The sequence below is a fragment of the Equus asinus genome, chromosome 13 (genome assembly GCF_041296235.1).
Source record: "Equus asinus isolate D_3611 breed Donkey chromosome 13, EquAss-T2T_v2, whole genome shotgun sequence".
In the NCBI taxonomy this organism is placed as follows: Eukaryota; Metazoa; Chordata; class Mammalia; order Perissodactyla; family Equidae; genus Equus; species Equus asinus.
This window is the reverse complement of record NC_091802.1, coordinates 36,406,275-36,426,603: the sequence shown is the minus strand read 5'-3', so window position 1 is coordinate 36,426,603 and position 20,329 is coordinate 36,406,275. Positions and strand designations below refer to the sequence as shown.

The 20,329-nt window shown below is 53.8% G+C and overlaps 1 protein-coding gene across 2 annotated transcripts in view; it reads left to right on the top strand.

The window, feature by feature from the left end:
• The window catches only part of ITGA3 (integrin subunit alpha 3), a 28,567-nt gene extending 11,803 nt beyond the window's left edge, over positions 1 to 16,764 (top strand). Inside the window, exons 6-27 of one of the 2 annotated variants that reach the window (XM_014833770.3) lie at positions 518 to 604; positions 979 to 1,186; positions 1,651 to 1,847; positions 3,554 to 3,642; positions 3,757 to 3,893; positions 4,055 to 4,141; positions 5,100 to 5,167; positions 5,238 to 5,374; positions 5,971 to 6,120; positions 6,205 to 6,302; positions 6,635 to 6,782; positions 7,044 to 7,112; positions 7,699 to 7,778; positions 7,889 to 7,966; positions 8,502 to 8,604; positions 8,762 to 8,944; positions 9,143 to 9,265; positions 10,004 to 10,117; positions 10,963 to 11,061; positions 13,985 to 14,110; positions 14,480 to 14,622; positions 15,376 to 16,764. In XM_014833770.3, coding sequence (XP_014689256.1) covers positions 518 to 604; positions 979 to 1,186; positions 1,651 to 1,847; positions 3,554 to 3,642; positions 3,757 to 3,893; positions 4,055 to 4,141; positions 5,100 to 5,167; positions 5,238 to 5,374; positions 5,971 to 6,120; positions 6,205 to 6,302; positions 6,635 to 6,782; positions 7,044 to 7,112; positions 7,699 to 7,778; positions 7,889 to 7,966; positions 8,502 to 8,604; positions 8,762 to 8,944; positions 9,143 to 9,265; positions 10,004 to 10,117; positions 10,963 to 11,061; positions 13,985 to 14,110; positions 14,480 to 14,590 — 2,492 coding nt within the window. In that variant the 3' untranslated portion in view covers positions 14,591 to 14,622; positions 15,376 to 16,764. The remainder of the gene's footprint in view (positions 1 to 517; positions 605 to 978; positions 1,187 to 1,650; positions 1,848 to 3,553; positions 3,643 to 3,756; positions 3,894 to 4,054; positions 4,142 to 5,099; positions 5,168 to 5,237; positions 5,375 to 5,970; positions 6,121 to 6,204; positions 6,303 to 6,634; positions 6,783 to 7,043; positions 7,113 to 7,698; positions 7,779 to 7,888; positions 7,967 to 8,501; positions 8,605 to 8,761; positions 8,945 to 9,142; positions 9,266 to 10,003; positions 10,118 to 10,962; positions 11,062 to 13,984; positions 14,111 to 14,479; positions 14,623 to 15,375) is intronic. The other variant, XM_070483046.1, reaches the window with a different exon arrangement.
• The last annotated feature ends 3,565 nt before the right edge of the window (positions 16,765 to 20,329 follow it).

Below are 20,329 nucleotides of genomic sequence, written 5' to 3'. Positions count from 1 at the left end.
AAATCTCCTTCTTTTGACTGACAGGTAGCTTGGGGCATAGTCACAGCTCTGGGCTCACGTGAGGCTGAGGCCTCTGTTCGCTCCTCTGGTCCTGCCTCCCACCCCCTGGTCCTTTAGAACCATGCCAGGGCCGCAGATATTCTCTAGCAGCAGCCCGGGGGAGCAGGGGACAGGTAGGCAGCCCGAGTCTGGGGCCAGGACCAGGAAGAGATGATGACGTGGAGTCTGCCCTCCGTGTCTAGAGTGGGGGAAACATCGTCTAGCATCCAGGAGCCTGGATGACCGATTCCAGCCATGTCTCTACAAGTGGCTTCCCATCCCTGAGCCTCGCTTTTCTCATCTGCAAAACAGAGGCCATCATACTAACTTACACACATGTTAAAGTAAAGAGAAAGTGGTCCACAAATGGCAAAGTGCTCACAAATAAAAAGGGTTATTATTATCCTCATCTGGGGGCCCTGGACATGGTGGAGAAAAGGAGTGGTGACTTATACTCCCTCCCCAAATCCTTGTCAAGGAAACAGCTATATGATTCAGCGGAAGGACTGGGATTTGTCTGAATACAGTTACAAGGAGCCCAAGGACCAAGGAAACCTCTACATTGGTGAGTGCAGTTGTGGTGGCTCATTGGGTGGTAGAGGAGGAAGGGGGTCAGTCCCTGGCACGCTGGCCTTCTCACTCCAGTGCCTGGTGGAAGAGTGAGGCCAGGGTGCAGGTGTGACTAGTGGCATTTAGTTCAACTAGCACACACCTGTTGAGCATCACCTGTATGCATCCAAGATGCAAAGTCTCTACCCTCATGGAGCTCACGGTCTAGTGTGCAGGCAGGACTGGGGGCTGGGCATCCAGGGTCCCCTTTCTTGCCTAACTTGGAATAGAGAAATAGATAATGGGGGGGGGGCGTTGGAGGGATGAGTCCAGAGTAGAATGGGATAGAGTTTACTGGGGCCTCGATTGACCACCTTCCCTCCATCCCAGGGTACACGGTGCAGGTGGGCAGCGCGATCCTGCATCCCACGGACATCACCATTGTGACGGGTGCCCCGCGGCACCAACATATGGGTGCTGTCTTCTTGCTGAGCCAGGAGGCAGGCGGAGACCTGCGGAGGAGGCAGGTGCTGGAGGGCACGCAGGTGGGCGCCTATTTTGGCAGCGCCATTGCCCTGGCAGACCTGAACAATGATGGGTGAGAATCCAGGGACATTCTCTGGGGCCAGGAGAATGGTGAAGCGGGCGGGCTTGCCCAAGCCAGGGCAGAGAAATGGAAGTTTGCAACTGTGCATTTGTTTGCATGCTGTTTGCAGGGATTTGCAAGTCAATTTTGTGTATTGACTTGTAATCAGATTTATGGGATTCTGGGTATTTGCATGTCAATTGCATGACACCTGCATCTCCGTATCTATGCCTGTCATTATGGCTCTAGTGGATGCAGGCTGTTTGGGTGTGATCTGTGCGTGCATGGCTCCTCTATGATATGTGCTTTCTATTAAATGGGTCATGTTGACATTTCCATGTCTTTCCCATAACCTGTGCCCAGAGATACCATTTGTACAGCCGTGTACACTGGCACAATTATGCCTGCTAAACGAGAGCTATGCTGCATATTGGGGGCTGACGCCACACTCCATTTCCCTCTCCTCTCCTGTATAGGTGGCAGGACCTCCTGGTGGGTGCTCCCTACTACTTTGAGCGGAAGGAGGAGGTAGGGGGTGCCATCTATGTCTTCATGAACCAGGCAGGCACTTCCTTTCCTGCCCACCCCTCCCTCCTTCTTCACGGCCCCAGTCGCTCCGCCTTCGGCTTCTCCGTGGCCAGCATTGGTGACATCAACCAGGATGGATTCCAGGGTATGAGCCAGCACTCCTGCCCCAGCACACCCACTGACTGAGTGCCAACTGCATACCAGGCTTGACAGGGCCCGAAGGAGAGACGGGATGAGGCCCAGGCCTGGGGAGCTCACAGTGGGGACAGCACTACCTACCCCAGCCCTCTTGTGAGGGTTAAATGAGATAAGAGCTTGATAACTACCTGGTACTAGAGAGAGGACGTGCAGAGGGAACCACCAGAGGCAAGCTCAGTGGACCTCCTAGAGAAGCAGACGTACCCCTGGGCATTGAAGGCTGGGCTGAGTGTGCACAGTGGAGGGGAACAGAAGGGGTATAACATAAGTGTGGGACACTCACATGGCATGCCCAAATCTAGCAGGTGTGGGGTGTTCATGTCAGAGATGAGGCTGGACAGGTAGTGTGGGGGTGGGGGTGAATGCTTTGAAATCCAGGCAGAAGAACTGAGGCTTGTTATTTGGTTAATGGTAGAGGGATGTTCAGAGGTTTGGGGGCAGGGATATGACATGATAGCTTGGTACCTGGAAAGATGAGCTGGAGGGAGATGTGGGCTGGATGATGGGGAGAAAGGCTGGGGGTGTTAAGATCAAGAATGTCATATATTGGGTGTGGGATGTTAAGAGTTGGGATGAGATGGGAACCCCGGAATAGGGGATGTCACCAGTGCTCTGCAGGACTAGGGGACCAATCAGACCTGGGGTGTCAGGGAGAAGGACAGATCAAGGGGTTGAGCCCGGCTGCCCCGGGAGCACCTGGCTTATCTGGAAGCCACTGGAAGCCTCTGACATCCTCAATTTCCCAGAACACAGCTGAGGACCAAAAGGAAGGCAGAGGAGCCTCTAAAATGCCAAACGAGGTGCTAGAATGTTCCATGAACGTGGCCCTAGCACTTCCTGATAGAAGAGTCGTCTGGTTTCCACTCAGGACCTTTACATACTTGTCCAACAAGCTTGACCTCCTGCTTACCTGGGCCTTATCAGATCCAAAGCAGCACACTAGAAGGAGTTCAGTAAAGTTTAAGAAGATTATAAAACATCTGGGGGTTATTTGTGGAAATAATGGTCAGAACTTTAAAAGTCTTGACATTTGAACAAGTAACGTTCGTTACAGTGTTGTCATTAACATTCCAGCCCCCCGTGTTAGACCTGAGCTCCAATGTCCTCATCTCTACCGGTTGGCTGTGTGTCTGGGGGTTTCCGAGTCTGCCTCCTCATCTATAAAGTGGGGACAGTACCTACCCCAGCACTCTGGTGAGGGTTAAATGAGACGAGAGCCTGATAACTACCTGGTAAAGTCACCAAAGGAGACACCTGCTTTTGTGACCCTGCTGGTCAATGTCATCAGAAGAACCAGGTGTCTCGAGGGGAAGTTGGTGGGGAGATGGAAGGCACTGTAAAAAGGGAAAACAAACACCAGCCTGTTATCAAGAATCTGGAGTTTAGGCCTGCCTGGGATATAAACTTGCTGTGTGACTCTGGATAAGTCACTTCCCTCTCCTGGACTTACTTTCCCACATATAAAAAGAGGCAGTTGGGCTTCCAACGGCCCCAGTTTTCATCCTAAGCTGCACAGCTCTGTTCCCTGATGTCTGAGCACTGCCTGGCAGGGTGAGGTCAATGCCATGCTGGGCTCTGTGGCCTGCAGCACAGGGTGGGAGAGACGTGGGGCCCACAGTACCCGGGGTGACCCCTCCTGCCTCTCTTCCCCAGACATTGCTGTAGGAGCCCCGTTCGAGGGCTTGGGCAAAGTGTACATCTACCACAGCAGCTCCAGGGGGCTCCTCAGACAGCCCCAGCAGGTATGGACGGACAGGGACTGAGGGGCCTTCCCTCCTGTCCCTCACCCACCCCCTCCCTATTCCCCCTGGGCCCCACACCCAGAGCCTGTCCTCACCACTTCCCCTCACCCCCAGGTAATCCACGGAGAGAAGCTGGGACTGCCTGGCTTGGCCACCTTCGGCTATTCCTTGAGTGGGCAGATGGATGTGGATGACAACTTCTACCCAGACCTGCTAGTGGGGAGCCTGTCTGACCGCATCGTGCTGCTGCGGTGAGCCAGGGCCATGGTGAATAGGGGTCTTTCTCTCTCCCAGCCCTGTCTGCGTGGAGCCCCATGTCTGTCTACCTTTGGCACCAGGTCCACACAAACCTGAGCCCCAACCTGGCCTGGGACAAGCAGAAGGTACTGATAGCTGCATGTCTTCTATGCAGGGCCCGGCCTGTCATCAACATCCTCCACAGGACCTTGGTGGCCAGGCCATCTGTGCTGGACCCTGCACTCTGCACGGCCACCTCCTGGTGAGACTCAGACCCTGCTCTGTACACCCGCTCCTCCTTATGTATGGGCAGGCCAGGAGGGGCCCTGCCTCCCAAGCCCCTTCCCTGGCAACTCCTGATATCCCAGCATGAGAGGGCTGATCCTTGGCATAAGCATTGCCCTCCCTACCCAACCTCATTAAAAAGCAAAATTCCTTGCATGAGGTAGTGGATGAACTCGGGACCAGTACGGCATGGTGGTTTGGACCGGGAGCTCTGGATGGCCTGGTTCAAATCCCAGTTATGCCCACTGCAGTGGCAGGGGCGGGCTCTGGGGAGTGAGATCCTAGAGGAGGAGGAGGGAGGGAGACACTTAGGTGGACAGATGTGGGGAAGGAGAGAGAGCCACCTCAAGCAAATTATTAATCTGAGTCTCAAATTCCTTGCCTATAAAACAAAGTTAATAATAATAACCAATTCACAGGGTTGTTGTGAAAATTAAATGAGATAATGTACAAAAAGCCCTTAGCATGGTGCCCTGTACACTCTAAGTGCTCAAAAAATGTTAGTTGCTAGGATGGTGACGATAATGATGGTGATGACCCCAAGATCTCTGTTTGAATGAGGACACTGGATCAGAAGGCAAAGGGAGACAGAGCAGCGAAGCAGAGGAGTGGGTGGTGGAAGGAGAGCTGGACTGGGGATCCTGCATAACACTGGGCTGGGCCAATGACTAAGGACTTCAGGCAACACCTTCTGCTCTCAGGGCCTCAGTTTCCCCATTGGTGACCTCTAACCCTGTTTTCTATGGCTCTAATGGAAGTGGAGAAGGAAGGGGCCAGGGACACCCCAGACCAACTCTGTGGACTCCCCAGTTTTGCCCCTGCCTTTCCCCTAAGGGCCCTGTTTCCCCTTGCGCAGTAAAGGGGCGAGAGCTAGGGCTTGGATACCAGGGTCCCACCGTAACCAGGCCCTCCTGTATGTCCCTCGCCCCCAACAGTGTGCAGGTGGAGCTGTGCTTTGCTTACAACCAGAGTGCTGGGAACCCCAACTACAGGCGAAACATCAGTGAGTGCTGGGGTGCAGGGCGAGGGGGGCATGCTCACCTGGCCACTTGCTGACCCCCCTCCCCCTGCAGCCTTGGCCTACACTCTGGAGGCCGACCGGGACCGCCGTCCACCCCGGCTTCGCTTTGCGCGCAGCCAGTCAGCTGTCTTCCACGGCTTCTTCTCCATGCCCGAGATGCGCTGCCAGACGCTGGAGCTTCTCCTGATGGTGAGGGAGGGGCAAGGGGCGAGACATGGGCTCCACGATTGCTGGAGGAGGTTATCTCCCCAGTTCAAGGGTGAGGGACTGGAGTCTCCCCAGAGACAGAGAAGGGCAAGGTCGGCCTGGAAGGCCACAGGCCTGTAGGGGGTACAGTGCACAGCACCCAGCAGTGGTGGAGGAGAGAGAGAGACCCTCGGAGTGGGGATGGGGGCCAAAGAGCTTGTCATCTCTGAGAAAAGTGATGAGTGTGAGACTCTTGGCTCAGCTCAGCTCTGGGGCAAAGTGATCCATGAGTGGGGGGCATGCTCAGCCCCTCTCTGAGACATCAGGGTAGAAAGGGAGAGCTCAACTTGGGGTGCCCGGGGATGAAGGGAGGCTCACTCCCCCCCAGCCCCCCGCCCCAGGGATCTTTGGAGAGGAGGAGCCCCGGGTCCTAGCTTGTGAATCAAGGTGGTAGGAAGGGGGTCAATTTGGTGGTCGGACCAGAGCGGGTTCAGCCTTACTGCGGGGTTTTCAGGGTGGAGGGGGCTCAGCTCCCCCCGGGGGTTCAACTTGAGGAGGGGGGCAGTGCAGACCTGGGCTCAGCTCGCCCTCCTTCCCAGGACAACGTCCGCGACAAACTCCGTCCCATCATCATCTCCATGAACTACTCTTTACCTTTGCGGATGCCCGAGCGCCCCCGGCTGGGGCCGCGGTCCCTGGACGCCTATCCAGTCCTCAACCAGGCGCAGGCTCTGGAGAACCACACGGAGGTGGGAGGGGCCGGGGGCCAGGAGGGCCGTGGGGCGGGAGGGCGCTGTCGGTGGTGGGCCCCTCACGCCTCTGGCCACCCCTAGGTCCAGTTCCAGAAGGAGTGCGGGCAGGACAACAAGTGCGACAGCAACTTGCAGATGCGAGCGGCCTTCGTGTCGGAGCAGGGACAGCGGCTGAGCAGGTGCGCTGTGGGCCGCGCCAATGGGCCCGGGGTGGGGCTGATTTCATTGGCTAATAGGATTGGAGGGGCGGAGCCTATTGTCAGGGAAATCAGAGAGACCCGGTAAGATCTGAGGGGAGGGGCCTCAGAGAGGCACATCTGAGAGGATGGACTTTAATCGGCTGGGGCGGGTAAAGGGGCTTTTTTCTCCAGGTGAGACTAGAGGGCGGGGCCTGGCTGTCCTGAGATGGGGCTTTCTTCACTTAGTAATCCCAAGGGGTAGGGCCTAATTGATCTGGGGAGTGCCCAAGGGCGCGGCTTTGCGCTCAGTCTGGGGCTCCTCGCCCCCGCAGGCTCCAGTACAGCAGAGATGTCCGGAAACTGCTCCTGAGCATCAATGTGACCAACCCCCAGAGCCAGGAGCGGGCTGGGGAAGACGCCCATGAGGCGCTGCTCACCCTATTGGTGCCTCCCGCCCTGCTGCTGTCCTCCGTGCGCCCTGTGAGTGCCCTCCGCCCGACTGAGAGCCCAATCAGGGCTCCACTGCGTACTTGCATCCTTATATGCATGCCATTTACATGTGTTATTTGCCATGTGTTCCCCCTCCTCTGGGCTGGGCCTCCTCAGGTGCCTGCAGTGTCTTGAGACCCGTCTTGAGAACCCAGTTCTCAAGCCTTTAGGGCTTCTGACCGTGTACCGCACGGGAGGGGTGGGAGAAGCCCTACCCTAACCACCCAGACATGATTCGTCTTCTTTCCTCAGCCTGGGGCCTGCCAGGCCAACGAGACCATCATTTGCGAGCTGGGGAACCCCTTCAAACGGAACCAGAGGGTGAGCGCTGGCCACACTTTCCTGGCTCTGTGGATCCCAGGCTGCTCCTCTGATGAGCTCCTTATCCTTCTTGATTCTGCCTGCCTGCTTCCAGGGCCTCCTTGAAGCAGAGAGCCAGAGTAGGGGAGGAGGAGATACAGTAGAGGGTGGAGAGAGACCCAGAGACTGAGAAAAATGGGGCCACTAGGGAGCTATGCCCAAAGCTAGAGCAGGCAGAGGTGAGGAAACCAGCCAGCATTGACTCTGTGCCAGGCCCCAACCCCAACACTTTGCTTCGTTTATATGATACAATTCTGACAACCTTCTGAGGAGGTAGATGCTGATTTACAGAAAGGAAACACAGGTTTAGAAACTTCTAGTAACTTATTCAAGATCATGACACTCAAAAGTAGCAGAGGTGTCACTGATGGAGGAAAAGGGTAAAGGGAAGTGAAGATGAGGCTAGGAAGGTGAAGGAGTGGAAGTGGATGGGGAGAAAGAAGAGGAGCCAGAGACCCAGCTCTCTAGCCTAGTGTTCAGGGCCTCTGTCCCCCATGGCATCACTCCTCCCCAGCCCCACTCTCTGCCTCCCTGACCCTCTTGGCAGATGGAGCTGCTCATCGCCTTCGAGGTCATCGGGGTGACCCTGCACACAAGGGAGCTCCAGGCACAGCTGCAGCTCTCCACGTGAGTGACCTTGAGAAGCCGGTTGATGTCGGGGTTGAGGTGTCCTGGGGCCTCCCCCAGCCCCAGCCTCAGCTGACACATCTCCCCTACCTCCTGCATTCCCTCTCCAGGTCCAGTCACCAGGACGACCTGTGGCCCGTGACCCTGACTCTGCTAGTGGACTACACGCTCCAGGCCTCGCTCAGCATGTGGGTACCACTCCCCCACCAGCCTGCTGTGGCTGAGCTGGGGTCTCCCTGTCCCCAAGGTGTCTCCCAAGCTCCTCTGACACACCTCTCTTGGCCTGGGATCCTCAGGCCTCCACTTCCTCTGGGTCATCCTTTCCCTGAAAAACAGTAATCACTATCATTATTGTTATTATTATTCCCCCTGCAAACCAGGTGGCAGTGGCGGAATTGGCAACCCTGGGGCTAAGGCGTTGGTGTGGCCCTATCATTTCTTAAGAGCTCATTGTGATAAGGATTTTATATACATCATCTCATTGACTTTTCACAACAGCCCCATGACATAGCAACTGTTATGAGCTCCACTTTACAGAAGAGGAAACTGAGGCTCAGAGAGGATAAAAACTTGCTTGAGGCCACACAGCTAGAACATGGCAGAGCTGGGATTTGTCTCATCTGCCTGATGTCAGAGGAGCTGTAGTTAACCAAGTTCGGTGCCCACCCCCTCTGCCAGGGCCCCTCCTGTCCCCGATGACTCCAGCATTTTTCTTACTCCTAGGGTGAGTCACCGGCTACAAAGCTTCTTTGGGGGGACAGTAATGGGCGAGTCTGGCATGAAAACTGTGGAGGATGTGGGAAGCCCTCTCAAGTATGAGTTCCAGGTAAGGAGGCCTCTAGGATCCTGGGCTGGGGACTCTTGGGAAGGATGATGGGGGATTTCCTTCTGGGTCTGGGGTCCGAGGGTGTGAGGGTTAGGGGTTGGTGAGATGGAGGTGGTTTTGCAGGAGACAATGGCCATGACACCCCTTGTGCCCACAGGTGGGCTCAATGGGGGAAGGGCTGACAGCCCTGGGGACCTTGGTCCTAGGGCTGGAATGGCCCTATGAAGTCATCAATGGCAAATGGCTGCTGTACCCCACTGCGATCACCATCCACGGCAATGGGTCCTGGCCCTGCCAGCCACCTGGAGACCTCGTCAACCCTCTCAACCTCACTCTTTCTGTAAGGACACCATCAGGGATCTTTCTATTGCATCTCATTTGTGTTGCATCTCATTTGCATACCGCAGGGCGGAAAGGCTAGTGTCTTCCCCTCCCTCCCCTCGTGCCCTTTTGGGAGCTTGCCTCTCCCCCTGCCCTTTCTTCCTCTCTCCACCTCTGCTCCCTCTCCTTCCTCCCAGCAAATCTCTTCCTTCTTCAGGTCCTTGGGGACAGACCGCCATTTCCACAGCGCAGGCGGCGACAGCTGGACCCAGGGGGAGGCCAGGGCCCCCCGCCTGTCACTCTGGCTGCTGCCAAAAAAGCCAAGTCTGAGACCCTGCTGGTGAGTGGCCGAGGTGGACTTGGGGAGCATTGTGCCCAGACACCTGGAGGATGCAGGAAGCAAGGGAGATAGGTGCTACTCACCAGGAGACCCCAGTCTGATGAGGTGATGTGGCCCCTGCCCTCAGGAGCCCCGAGTAAGAGGGGGGAGACTCATCTCCTGCCCTCAGAGGACACCCCACTGCCCTTGCCCTTGGGGAGTAGCCAATAGCATGGACCAAAGGAAGACACTGGCTCTATTCCCAGAAGCCCCAACCTGTTGGGGGCGATATAGCTGCTCAGAACCTTAGAGAGGCAGGATGAAGGTGGAGCAGGGAGACGGCATGATGTAGGGTGCCCTCTGTCGGAAGGGAGAGAGACCAGGCCTGGAAAGCAAGTTGAGGCCTAGCTGGGTGGAGAGGCAGGAGGCGGTGTCCCAGGTGGAGGGAGGGGCATGAACAAAGGCTCAGTGTGGGAGGGGGTTGGGACAGGGGTCTGGGGATTGGGCCCCACTTCCATGAGCAGGGATCAGATTTCATGTTATCCACGTCCCTGTATGTGCTTGACCCAGAGAATGTGCCTTAAACATATGAGTGTGTGTGTGGGGGGGGAGTGTGCATGAGTGAAGGGATGAGGTCAGGTCCCTTTGTGTCCGCCATGGGTGGGACAAAGCCAGGGGAGGAGTCGAAGGTAGGGGGTGAAGCGTGGAGAATCTGGAGACCCAGACTGTCTCATGTCTTGTGTTCCATGTCCACCTCAGAGCTGTGGCAGTGACCTCACCCGCTGTGTGTGGCTGGAGTGCCCCATTCCTGAGGCTCCTGTCATCACCAACGTGACCGTGCAGGCACGAGTGTGGAACAGCACCTTCATCGAGGTCAGTGCCTGGGTCTGGAGGTCTCCACTGCCAGTGGCCCGGGCGGGGAGAGCGACAGGGAGAGGGTGAGGCGGGGGTGCATGTGTGTGCATGTGTGTGTGTCAGTGAAGCATCATGTTTTAGGCCTGACAAGTTGTACACCGGTGTCAGTGTTAATTTGTGTTTGTGTGTGGACATGATGTAATGTTTGTCTCCAGCCAAAGTGACCTCTCATGTGTCCGTTATTCTGTCATGGATCCATTACATTCCCACCTCCGTGCCTTGGCTCAGCCGTTCCTTCCCCCTGGAATGGCAGCTCCCCGTCTGTCATCCCTGCGTGGAAACTGCCATTCAGCCTTCTAGATCTCCCTCAGACGCTTCACCAGCAGTGAGGTCTCTCGTGTGCTGGCCTTCTCATGCCACCTAGACCTAACCTTTTCTGTAAAGGACGAGATGAAAAATCTTTTCAGCTTTGTGGGCCATGCAGTTTCTGTTGCAGCTGCTCGGTTCTGCCATTGTAGCACAAAGCTGCCATAGACAATATGTCAATGAATGGGGGTGGCCATGGGCCAGAAATGCTTGGTTTACAAAAGCAGGTGATGGGCCTGATTTAGCTCACAGATCTGACCTGGACCATGACCTTCATTGTCTCTGCTGTCCCCAGCAGCCAGCACAGGACCTGATGCACAAATGAATGAATGACGTGCATCTGTGTGTGGAGGAGAGGCCTGACTGTCAGATCCTCTTGGGTGCTGCTTAAGGATGCTGTGTTGGGGGAGACGGTGCCCTGGGGGGTGCTTAGGGTCAGGAGGGAGGCTCAGAGGGGCTTCTGCTGCTTCTTTTGACCCACCCCTTCCCCACTCTAGGACTACAGAGACTTTGACCGAGTCAGGGTGGCCAGCTGGGCTACCCTGTTCCTCCGAACCAGCGTCCCCACCATCAACATGGAGAACAAGACTGTGGGGGTGAGTGAGCGTGTTAAGGAGCAACAGTGCCTGGCCAGGGCGTGGGAGCGCAGGGCGTCTTTTCAGAGCACTTTCACACACTTTAGCTCTGTGGTTCTCAGTCTTGGCAGCACATGGGAATCCCCTGGAGGACTTCTGGTGCCGGAGTACACCCACGAGCAATGAAACCTGAGTCTGTGGAGGTGGGACCCTGGGGTTGGTGCGTTTAGAAGTCCCCCCACTGGTGATTTTAATGTGCAGCCAGAGTTGAGAATCTCTGCTTTAGCCTGTTTGATCTGCACAACATCTTGGCGAAGATGTTCCATCTCCGTGGAAACTGGAAAAGAAAGTTCCCAAACTTGATTGTGAGTTACATCTGGAAGAAGAAATATGACAAAATTGCTAATAATGTGTTGTGAGAAGGATATAAGTGGAGATATGTAGGAGACACACATAGGAGACGAATGGAGGGTTGGTTAAATATGTTATAGTACATTTTTGAGAATAAATTAAGGTAGCAGAGGAAGGGCCAGGAAGATCAATGGGACAGAATAGACGTTTATTTTATTATACAGATGCCATTTTTAATCCATGGAGAAAGGTAGTTTATTTAAGCAGTGTTGGGAGAACACATTTGGAAAGTAAAGACAAACCCCTACCTCACACCATAAATAAAAATACGTTTGAGTTACATTGAATATTTAAATATAGGAAATAAAACCTAATACACTGAAAGAAAATTCAGAAAGTAATTTCATAATAATCCTTAATTATGGGGAGAGGGAGTTATTTTACTAAACTCAGAAGTCACAAAGGAAAAATTTGACAAATTAGATTATATGAAATTTTAAATCTGTATCCAGCCAAAGAGATGGTGAAGAAACTAAAAGAGCAACTGATACACAGTCATGCATCGCATAACAACAGGAATATGTCTGAGAAAGGCGTCATTAGGCAATTTTGTTGTTGTGTGAATGTCATACCGTGTACCTCCACAAACCCAGATGGTCTAGCCTACTGCACAGCTAGGCTATATGGTACTAATCTCATGGGACTACTCTTGTATACGCAGTCCGTCATTGACCGAAACGTCGTTAGGGCAACACGTGACTATCGCTTTTTAAAAAGTTTACAGCATATATGACAAAGTATTGATGTATATATTTGTAATATGTAAGGGTAAAGGGCAGCATAAAGATAAATAGATGGTGTACATAGGGTGAAATACAAATGTTCAACTCAACAGTAAAGAAATAAAAATTAGAGCAACAAGATTTTTTTTCCTATCAGATTGGAAAACATTGACAAGAATAATGCTGTCTGGTGCTGATGAGGTAGAAGGAAATGCTATTGATTGGAGTATAAATTGATGGATTCTTTTTCAAGATGAATTTGTCAATATCTATTAAAATTTTAAGTGCACATTTCCTTTAATCCAGCACATGATAATATATCTTAAGGAGCTAATAGGACAAGTATGCAAAGATAGATAGATCGTTTTAAAAAATAAAGCATTGTTTATAGTGACATAAAATTGGAAACAATCTAAATGTCTTTCAGCAGGAGATGGGCTCAAGAAATTGTGGCACATTTCCTACAATGCCTCTGCAGTCACCAAAAGAGACTGGTTGATCTTTATTGGTTGACATTGAAAGAGGCTGATATTAAGTGAGAAAGGACGCAGGTCTCAGAAGAGTGTGTGGGGTACATATATATCCCATTTACGTGGAAGAAAAGAATATAGATGTTTCATATATACACTAAAAAATGTGGAAAGAGAGTCACCAAAATGTTGAAGATGGTTATTTCTAGAGGGTAAAATTACTGGGAACCTTTAGTTTTCTTTATATCATCTGTATTTTTAAAAAATAATAATCAAAATAATTTTAAGGAAATAATCAAAGGCCGGCCCAGTGGTGCAGCGGTTAAGTTTGCACATTCCGCTTCGGCAGCCTGGGGTTCGCCAGTTCAGATCCCGGGTGCAGACATGGCACTGCTTGTCAAGCCATGCTGTGGTAGGCGTCCCACATGTAAAGTAGAGGAAGATGGGCACGGATGTTAGCTCAGGGCCAGTCTTCCTCAGCAAAAAAGAGGAGGATTGGTGGCAGATGTTAGCTCAGGGCTAATCTTCCTCAAAAAAAATAAAAGAAAGAATCATATATAGTCAGAAAAAATTTTTTCTATATATAAAAACATATAGTTTTATAATATAAAGATATATAATACATAAAATAATAATATACAAATATATGTATTAAAAATATATATGTATCCATTGTAGGGGAAGAAAAGGAATGGTACTATATGCTATGCATTCTTTGTCTTATTTGTAAATATTTATGGAGTGCTTGCTGTGAACTAGGAATGGCTCAAAGCAATTTAGTCATGTTAAACACATTTTATTCTCCCCAGTAACCTATGAGGTAGGTCTTATTATCATAATCCCCATTTTACAGATGAACAACAGAGAGGTTAAGTAACTTGCCCAAAGTCACACAGCTAGTGAATAGCACAGCTGGGACTTGAACCCAGGTAGTCTGACTCTAGAACCCATGCTTTTGGCCACTCTGCTATACTATGAGGTAGGCATTATGATCCCCTTATCAGAGAGCATGAAATGGAGAGGTGAAATTACTTGTCCAAGGTCACACAGCTCGTCAGAGATGGAGCTGCTTCCTAAGCCCGGATGTGTGGGTCACAAACCCAGACTCCAGGCTGCCTCCAGATCTGAGGCTGCTCCTTTGGAGCCAGATCTACACCAAGGAGAAATCAGAGGATGGGTGACTCTTCTGTCAGTGGCAGGCAGGGGCTTTTTCCGATCCCTGAGTGCCCCCTACTGGCAGTAGGTCAAACAGCAGGGTCCTGGGCCCAGCAGGGACAGGAAGAATGAGCATGGGGCCTATGGGTGCCCACACAAGGCTGAGCCCCTTCTCTCTCCCTCCAGTTCTCCGTGGACATCGACTCTGACCTGGTGGAGGAGCTGCCGGCTGAGATCGAGCTGTGGCTGGTGCTTGTGGCTGTGAGTGCCGGGCTGCTGCTCCTAGGGCTGATCATCCTCTTGCTGTGGAAGGTAGGACGCCCAGCTCGCCACCCACCAGCACTCCCTCTCCACGACCTCCTCCAGCAGACCCTCACCGACTCTCCCTTCATCCCATTCCTTACCTCCATCTCACCCCCACCCTTCTCCCTAGCTTCCAGTCTCACCCCCGCCCCATCCTCACCTCTCCCACCAGGACCAGGATGCTTGGGCCTGGGTTAATGGGGGGACCTGCAAGCTGGAAAGGGGGACCCAGGAGCTCTGGCTTCTGGTCACACTGCCAGGCTGGGGCAGGGACCCAGGCATCCCGGCCCCCAGCCCTAAGCCCCAGTCCATGAGTGCTGCTGGCAAGGACCTCCCAGCTCCCCCTGATGGCCCCTCCCCACCTCCTCCCCTCCGCAGTGCGGCTTCTTCAAGCGAGCCCGCACTCGTGCCCTGTATGAAGCTAAGAGGCAGAAGGCGGAGATGAAGAGCCAGCCATCAGAGACAGAGAGGCTGACCGACGACTACTGAGGGGGGCAGCCCCCCACCCCCGGCCCACCCGGGTAACGCTGCCTCCGGGCCCTCTTCCCTGAGCCCCCCAGCTGGCTGGGGCCTCTGACTCTGTCCTGTCTGCTCCTCTTCCTTTATGGGCCCTCCGTGCCTCACTCTGTCTCCAGCATCACCCCAAAGAGCAGGCCACTCTGTCTGTGTCCCCTCCCTGCCCTGGGAGAGCTTGGGGTGTCTGTTCTCACCAGCCTCCCCACTGAGCCCCTCAAGGACTTGGGACCCCAAGAGGGAGCCCTAAAACCTTCCCCATGACTACTTTGCCTTCTGGGGATTGGAGAAAGGTCAAGACGAAGGTCAGGCCCCATCTCTGTAGGACAAAGACAAGTTTCCGGAGTGATTCTACACCCCATCCCCACCTCCAGGGAAGGAGGGGACTAGGAGAGTCCTTCTTCCGGGGAACCAGCACGTTTCCTCCTGGGAGCCCCCTCGGGGGGGGGACACTGATACCTCCCAACATGACGCTCAGGGTGGACCGCCACCCTTCCTAGCCATTCCGTCAGCAATATCGGCGACTGCCCCTCTGTCTCCATCTGCCTCTCCCTCTCCGCTCTGCCTTCCTCAACTCCTCCTTCCTCTGGGGCCTGGGGTGGGGAACCCCATCCTGTCTCAGCACAGGGAGATGGTGCGTGTTTGGGTCAGGGGTCCTGGCTTTGAGGACCTCTTGGCGGGGGAGGAAGGCGCTGGGCACATCTTCCTGGTGGCTCATAAGCTGGATGCTGATGCCCTTCCTCTTCTGCCCCCAACTCCAGTGTGACTTCTTTAAGCGCACCCGCTATTACCGGATCATGCCCAAGTACCATGCAGTGCGGATCCGGGAGGAAGAGCGCTACCCGCCTCCAGGGAGCACCCCGCCCACCAAGAAGCACTGGGTGACCAGCTGGCAGACTCGGGACCGATACTACTGATGTCCTCCCTGATCTCACCCCTGCTCCCCCAGTGTCCCCTTCTATTTATCATAAGTTATGCCCCAACAGTCCACACGGGCCACTGCCTTTGGCTGGCACCAGCAGGCTCAGGCACACACACCTCTTCAAGCGCATGCACGTACTGCCACGGGCTGCTCCCCAGAGGAGGGCTGGGGCCATGGGCCTTGCAGTGCCGAGCACACCACAGCCATGTGTCCTGGACACATGTGGACACGTGGGTCCCACTGCTGGTGGACTGTGCTTGTGCACTACAGATGGTGCGTGGACACGTGTGTCCTGGCCTCTGCATGTGCCAAAACCAAGCCAAAGGGCTTCCACCAGAGCCATAAGGAAAAGGCCCCCAATGTGGTGACACATCCCTATTCACACTGGACCCATCTTGAGCCATAGTCACTGGATTGACTCCACTCTGGAGATTAAAACTACTGACAGGGAGCAGCCCACCGGGCCCCCAGCTGCAGCTCCGGGCACCCATGCCAGGGAGCAGGGGGCCTGCCTGAGGTTGTTCAAGGGGACGTTTGCTGGACCTGGGCATGCTCAGACCCAAGAGCAGAATGAACTAGAAAGACAGTCCCCGGGATGGCTTGCTTTCATGGATCTCTGCGAAGCCTCTCTCCTTGGCCACAGCCTGCACGAGCGGGAATGCAGCCTGAAGGGACGAAGAAGGACAAGCACTAGACAGCCTGGACACGCGGCACCGGGACTGCGCGGGGAGCACGGTGGAATCCTCAAGAGAGGAGGGGAGCGGTCCCGGGCCAAGGAGATGTTGGAAGGATACAGAGGAGATAGCACTTCTCATCACCACTACCGCGCTGGCCTCTGAAGGCCCAGAGAGACCCCCACAGGACCACAGAGGGAGCGACGCTTGAATGTAGAACAGGGAGGGAGTCCTGACCCTGCCCCATCGGCCAGACCCCACTCTGCCCCCACTGACCATGGGCTGCGGGCCCAGGAGTGGAGGTCTTGGCTGCCCTTGGCTTTCAGAGCCAACTCGGCTCTGCCTCTTCCCCCTTGGGCGGAGTCCTGAGGCCCATTCTAGAATCTGAGGCTGCTTCCAGAAGACCTCTCCTGAGCCCTGCCTGTTGGCAGTCCCCCTTCCCAGCCCCCACAAGTTCCACGGTACTGTAGCAGGGGAGCTCCCTCCCCCCTCGTGCCTTCTTTGTACATAGGCTTCTCACAGCAACCAATAAACAGCTCCCGGTTTGTACAGGCTGCATCTCCCTCAGTCCACCCCCAGCCCCTTACCAAGCCCGGTGCAGTCTGATGGATAATAGTATCATCTAGCTGACCCCTAGAAGGACAAAGCCAGGTGCAGGGGTCTTAGAGGCGGGGAAGGTGAAGACCTATGGAGGAGACACCAGCCCCCGCCCTTAGGATGCCCCAGTCTAAGGAATGGTCATAGACACATAACTGAGCTCCAGAACATAAAGTCAGGGAAGAGATCTGGGTAGACTGGATGGAATCCAAAATGGCTTCTTGGTGGACAGTGCGCTGGCCCTGGGGAGGGAGGATGTGGGTAGAGGTGGTGGTATGTAGGGCCCGGAAGAGGCAGGACCTACTTTGCTGTAGAAACAGGTAGTCCTGGATAATGGTGGAGGGAAGCTGGGTGAGACGGTGGAGAGCTGAGAGCCCTCGTCAGGTGGCTTAATTCAGATAAGAACCTGCTTTTCTGCCTCAGTTTCCCCACCACTACCCTTAGGTACTGTGATGAGTAGATCAGAAGGTGAACCAGTGACCCAAGGCTGGAAAGACTAAAAATCACAGTATCCATTCCCCAGCCTCTGGGCAGGGGTACCTGGAACCCTCATCTCATGGCAGCCCCTCCGGGAGCGCTCCAGTACCGGGCCCACAGCATTGGACCAAGGCCTCCCCCTCCCCCTCCACGCTAAGGCTGTCCCCTCCACACAGGCCTGGGGGAATGAAGCAAGGCTGCTGTCCTCTTGGCTTCTTTGTCCTAAATTGTGACCTAGGTGCTTCTGTTAACTGTCCCCAAGTCTGTGACCTTTGGCAAGACTTCAATGAAGGCCGGAAATTACTATCCAGAGAAGCCTAGAGGCAAATCCTCCTGCTCTGAGAGCCCACAGGCCCAGGCTGTTCTCCCGGGATCTCCTCCTGATGTCTGCCTGGGCATCTCCAGGCTGCCTCACCGTGGCAGCTGACTGCCCTCCACTCCCTCCTCCGGAGCCCACCTCACATGGAGTCCTGGGCCCAGCACCTCCCCCACTCCTCCACCCGTCTTCACTTTCCATGCTGGGGTTTGCCCCTTCCCAGGTTGATTGACAGTGGAATGTTCAATTCCTCAAGGAAAACCCCAGCCCCGACCCAGACTCCCAGAACCAGTAATCAGAGACACCAGTTTATTTTCTAGAATCTGGGTTATTCACTCGGTCAGGAATAACACCACATGTGGATTGGCGAAGCCCAGCTCAGGTTGAGCAGAGTTCAGTCCAGCTTAGCCCTGTGCTTTGCAGCCACTTCCTTCTTCAGAAAAAGGTGGGACCTACACATCCCTCTGGCCAGCTTCCCACACCCAGTCCCCCCTGCCCCGTCATGTGTGAGTGTGTGTGTGAGAGACTCTGTGCTTGGATGGGGACACACAGAAACACACACACACACACTCGAAAATAAGTGATTTTCAGGACTGGTGCAGCTACACTTTTATGAAAGAAACATAATGCCAGAGATGCAGCAATGCCCACTTATCAAAGGACCCTCTGCAGTGCCAAGCTTCTTGAGCTCCCTGGAGGGTCTTGGCTCTTGGATCGCTAACAGGACCCATCAAGGTGATTCTCCCCCTTCTGGGCACATGATTGATTGTACTTCCTGGGCCCTCCTGCTTGGGTGAGGTTGTGTGACTAATTCTGGCCAGGAGTCGTGAGCAGGAGGGAAGTGATCACTTCTGGCCTGAGGCGGTTCGTTGCTGGGCGAGACTCTCCCAGTTCTGCTTTCCCCACCTCTGTGTTAAGGTAAAGCTTCCCACAGTCTGAGTCCCTGAGAGCCCCTCACCAACTGTGATGTACACGCAGTGGGCAATTTGGGGACCTGGGGGTCCTGTTACCTCAACATCACCTAACCAAGCCTGACTGACAGACCACACCACGCCACTCCCGCTACCGCCCAGCAGCAGTCTCTGCAGAAGGGATTTTGGTCAAGCACAGAGCCCACGTTATGAAGTCCAGCTCCAAGGGGAGAATCATGGGAAATCTCTTTCCCTCTCCTATCGCTAGCTTCAGAGCTTATGGCCTTTTCCTTGTTTAACTGCAACGATTATAGTAATAGCTGCCATTTATTGATTATTTACTATGTGCAGGCACAGGGCTAGGCTTTTTACATATAGTATACCATATACTCTTCCAGGCACTCACCAACATCATCAATCGCCTAACTGCTAGTCCGATGGATATTTAGTGATCCTCCCTGATACCTCTGTGGCCTGTCTCCCTACCGACCCCACCCTCTTTTTCCCCCTCTTCTCCTTTCTATGTGCCTGGTGCTGGAGCTAGAGCAGTGAATCAGACTGACACAGCCCTGCCCTCTGGAGCTTAAAGTCTAGTGAGGGAGACAGAGGAGTGGGCAGGCGATCGCCCCTTAGTGTCATAAGAGCTAAAATGATGCTAAGATTAGGAGGTCTACGAACCCTTTGGAGGGAGCCCATAACCCAGCCTGGCAAGGTCAGGGACCTGAAGAACGGGTAGGTGAAGATGAGAAGAAAGAATGATCCAGACTGAAGAGACAGCATTTGCAACGGCTTGGAGATTGGAGGCTGGTTCAAGGCAGTAGATAAGTGGGGCTGGGAGCTGAGCAGAGAATGTGCAGAGACGAGGCTGGAGAGTTAACCCAGAGCAGATCGTGTGAGAACTGAAAAAGCTCCAGCCAGAAGTGGAGTCATTGAAAGGCTGTGAGCCAGGGAACTAATGAGTTCAAATTTGCAACTGAGAATGATCCCTGAGTCTCAGTTCCCTCATGTATAAAATGGGGATAATAATAGCACAATAGAGCTGTCTGGAGAAGTAAATGACATAATGCATGCAAACAGGGCTTGGCACATAGGTTAATATTCATTCAGCCAAGAGTCCCTTCCATCGTGAAGCCTTGCACAGGCTCTGTGTTGGCCATAATCACATTCTGTTAGAACTATTTATTTACTTATGTAGCTATCTCCCAAACTGATAAATGAAATGATCGAGGGGAAAGACCGTGTCTTAATCCTATATATATTCCCTGTTCCCAGCGCAAAACTTGGCACATATTAGGCACTTGGTAAGTGCCAGCCAAGGACCCAACAGCAAAGAGCCAAAACATCAAAGGGGCGAGTCAGAGGACCGGACGTACCTTGTTTGACCACAAGAGGGCGCGCTACGTTCCTACAGGAGAGCCGGGGCTGCTGGGGACCGGCGGGCTCGGCGCCCAGGACAAATCACCTTTTAGAACCTTTCTCTAAGGAAGCCCAGGGCGGAGAAGGTTGCTTTCTCAGGTCCAATGAGCTAGAGAATAATAAAATAAAAGTGTTTTGAAAACTGCACTCGTAGGACGGATGGTAGCGGCGGCCTCCAGCGCCATAAGTCGTTAGTTAGGGTTTTGACTCAGTGTTTGTCAACTGGAAAAGCAAAGTGCCGCCTTTTCCTGAGCGGCTTGGATCCTCGTGAAAGTGGGTGGGCTGCACGTCTCTATGAGGGATTAGCACAGGCTTGCATCTTGATCCCGAAGTTTGCAAGCATTCACAGTCCGAGTCACTATCATCCGGCCTGGGAACCCACCCGACGCCCTGAGCGAGAGC